The 3880-nt window shown below is 29.9% G+C and overlaps 1 protein-coding gene across 1 annotated transcript in view; it reads left to right on the top strand.

The window, feature by feature from the left end:
• The window catches only part of LOC117107496, a gene marked incomplete in the record, with an annotated part of 12595 nt that overhangs the window by 1776 nt on the left and 6939 nt on the right, over window positions 1–3880 (top strand). The window contains 2 exon segments of the mRNA XM_033249196.1: window positions 39–207; window positions 878–993. Of these exon segments, the coding sequence (XP_033105087.1) occupies window positions 39–207; window positions 878–993 (285 nt within the window).

Consider the following 3880-nt stretch of genomic DNA (forward strand, 5'->3'; position numbering starts at 1 on the left):
TATTATTACTGTATTATTATTATTGTTATTTTTTGCAGACGAACCTATTCTAGAGGTGACGTCACCATACGAGTACCCGACGTGGGAATCTAACGTAGAAATAAATTGTACAGTTCATGGTTTGGAAAATGCCGTCATTGAATGGACAAAAGACAAAATCCGTTTACCAACAATGAACAGTGAAATATATGCACAATACAAGCCAAGGTGAATGCCATGAATATAATAGGTATTATCCGATATAAATATATATACTTTGAATTCTTTGAAGTTTTGTATTTATTTGTTGCGAGGGGAAATTCCCTAAATAATTTTACTCTATTTCTGAAAAAAAAAAAAAACAACTGCAAAGTGTATGTAGATAATAGAATGAAAGTTATTGTATTATATTAAAGAGAACTTCAAGTATTAGCATCACTTTTTAAGATATTTTTAGTCTTATCTTTTGCTTATTTTTAACGAATAGCCTTTTAATTACAGTATTATATAATGTGAACGAGAGGTGGTCAGTATTGGATTTCCTACAGGCATAATATTTTCTTAATAGAAAAACCGGGCGGTAAATATGTCACAATGAATAATGATCTTGTTACCCTGTTGTTGCCCTGCCACGAATTAATAGGGTTTTTTAAAACCAAGATTAGTAATATTAATAAAATGAAGGAAACTTGTTAGTTTTGGTCTACTGGTAATATACAAGGAGCTATTGTTACACTTAATATCTGCGCGGTGGATGACTACTTGTAAATTTCTAGCTAATACCATCTAATGTCGTAGGCCTATATGCTAAAATTAAACTATTTATGATAGATATTTATCCAAATAATCATAGCCCGTCATTGCAATGTTGAACTTCCATCTTTTCCTTTTAAACTAGACCAATACAATCTACTCTTCGATTATACAACGTAACGGGAAGAAATAACGGTGTTTACACATGCACAGTGAATACGAGCATTGCATTACAAAAGACTGTGACAATGAAAGTTATACGTGAGTTCCTGTTCATTTAGTTTTATAAGTATTTGTTTATTCAAGACACCATAAGTACAATGAAAGTTTGCAACTTAGAGGGGCACAATACAAGCATACCTTTATATAAAACGAACGTAACAATAACCAAATCATATACCATAATACTTTAATCTCAGAATAGCGTTAAGTAATACCATAGAGACTATGGTAATACTGTCTTTTAAATTAACTTATCAATCAGTGGACCGTTTCTCATAATCCCCGTCGCTTATAATATGGTTGCTAGAGTCCCATAATACGAGCATTAATAAACAGTTTTGATTCTTGAAAACACCATAAGTACAATACAAATGCAACTTACAGGCACACACATAGTAGGCCTACAAACACAACATTATATAAAACGAACCTAACAATAACCATTCATATACCATAATACTTTAATCTCATAATAGCGAATATTGAAGAATACTGTCTTTAATAACTACCAATCAATGGACCGTTCCTCCTAATCCCATTCACTTAGATAAACGTGGCTATTAAGGTCCCATAATACGACAACGTAATATGTAAATACGTGAGTTTTTGTGAGACAATTTTTTTTTCATTATTTTGCTCGTCGTAACACAATAAATGAAATGAAAATAGTTTGCACTACATTCTCACTAAAGTTAAACAGATAAGATTATATAAAATAAGCTTGATTATATTTTGGTTCTAAAGAAGTACTTTAAAACACAGTATTGTTTTTTAATTAAAGTTCTGAAAAAGCAAATGTAATGAAGACAAAAATGATAAAAAAATTTCCCTTTTACATGAAGAAAAGTAAATAGGCCCTATATCGTGTAATATCATAATATCTAACATTTTCTCTCTTAATATTTTCAATATAAGGTACCACTCCCCTTTCGCTATTTTCATATATAGTTTCTTTCACTAATAAAATAATAACATTCACTGTTATTTTCAATCACTCGCAATAGTATATTATCATTTGACCATTACAATTTTATGTGTAGGCCTTCCGTTATCCAAGTTTCCAGCTCTCTTCCGATTGTATACACATTTTCATAGTTCCAAAAAATATGATCAATTGTTTCGATATGTTCTTTACAAAAAGTGCATAGATGAATTGACATATCGTGATTTGTAAAGGTAGTTTCCCGTTGAATATATGTATAATATAATATGTATAATTATGTATAATTCTATACTATAACCATCCAAAATCAGTATTGTACGTACATTTAACCGGTATTATGTTAAACATTTCCCATTGTTTTAATGAAGTAAACTCAATATCATAATACGGTTTCCCATTTGCAGTTACACGGCAATTTAAAATATTTCGAGTTAATTGAAGTGATTAAAGTACGAAAAAAAAGTTACATCCATTTTTGGTAATTTGTAATTGACGAATATTAAAGGAGTAAATGGGATTTGTGAGCTTGTGAGACATTAGTGGCCTTCCGTCTGAATCAAAGTTACGACGGATGTAAATGTTACGTGCGCGTTACTTTCGACGAGTGTTCACACGATACTTACCATAGAATAATGTTCCATTTTTGTTGTCTCTCAAAATGGTTATTTTGCACACAAGTTCTTGAAACAAGCGCATAAACCTTAGCGCTGTTCGGTTCGGGTTGGATGCTAGCTTGGTGTATTTTTGTTTTAATTATTTTGTGTTAATGTAATACTCAACGGCATTGTATATTCCTTAACAGATAGTAGAACATTAAATATGCTATAATTTGTAACACTTTATATAAAATAAGATATAACAAAATATTCTGTATCTGTAACATCTGGTCGGTAAACTGCTGCTCAGCATTATCACTCAAACATGCATGGTCATGTTTATATTTAGTTAATAGAGTTAATATTATTTGAGACAACTATATGAATTTAACAGTACATATATAGTTGTCTCAAAAATTATATTCGTTTCAATTATTACATTTTTTTTTAACAGTGTTCATTTATTTGTTATTTAATTTCTGGCTTCGTTTTGTTATATTTATTTCCAAAATGCGTCGCACTTAAAAACTGAATTACAATTTACATATAGGCCTAAGAAATTACAAATATAAAAAAATATAATATTTAGAAAGTGTTTATTTTTTCTAAGTGGACGGCTTCGGTCATGTACAAATTGGTCCTGTGATTCTATAGTATTGAAGTTTGTGTAAAAAATTATTATGGAGTACTGTATCAAGGATTATAACTGTTCTAAGCCTTGACTGCATCGAATGCTTTGGTAAAGTCAAAGAGGACAGTCGTCAGTTGTGTTCCTTTTATTATGATTTTCGCGATGCCATCCGTAGTGAGGATTAGCTGAGCTGAATTTCTATAGATCGTTTTGCTTTAAAGCATATGTGAACGTCGGAAAGGACATTGTTGTGATCCATATGTTTCCCGTCTCTAAGGTCATTTATTGCTACCACTTTCTTCTATAACCTATTTGAAAATATTCGGATATTTTCAGAATATTCACAAATTAATGTTTGCTTTGTTACACAGAAAGAATCTGGTTTTAAATTCTTCTTTGGTGCATCAATTCTGTCAACAAAATATTGGTGTTATTACTGAAGGCTAGATCTAAAATGTTGTAGTAGTTCTTGTCACTTCAGGATATTAGCTTTTAAGCAGTTCTATTTATACTTGAAGTATTATTAATTGTGTTATTAAATTGTGTTTATCTACTTTTTCTTGTGCTCTTGATCGCCTTGTTCTGTTGTTGTTGTTGTTCTATGGATTTATAATTCTGAAGTAAAAGATGAATGAATGAATGAATTAATAGTTTCCCATTCTATTATATATATATATATATATACACACACATGTATGTATATATATATATATATATATATATATATATATATATATATATATATATAACTGAAGT

The sequence above is a fragment of the Anneissia japonica genome, unplaced genomic scaffold (genome assembly GCF_011630105.1).
Source record: "Anneissia japonica isolate Jap-2015-1 unplaced genomic scaffold, ASM1163010v1 scaffold288091_len1417266_cov198, whole genome shotgun sequence".
Classification (NCBI taxonomy): domain Eukaryota; kingdom Metazoa; phylum Echinodermata; class Crinoidea; order Comatulida; family Comatulidae; genus Anneissia; species Anneissia japonica.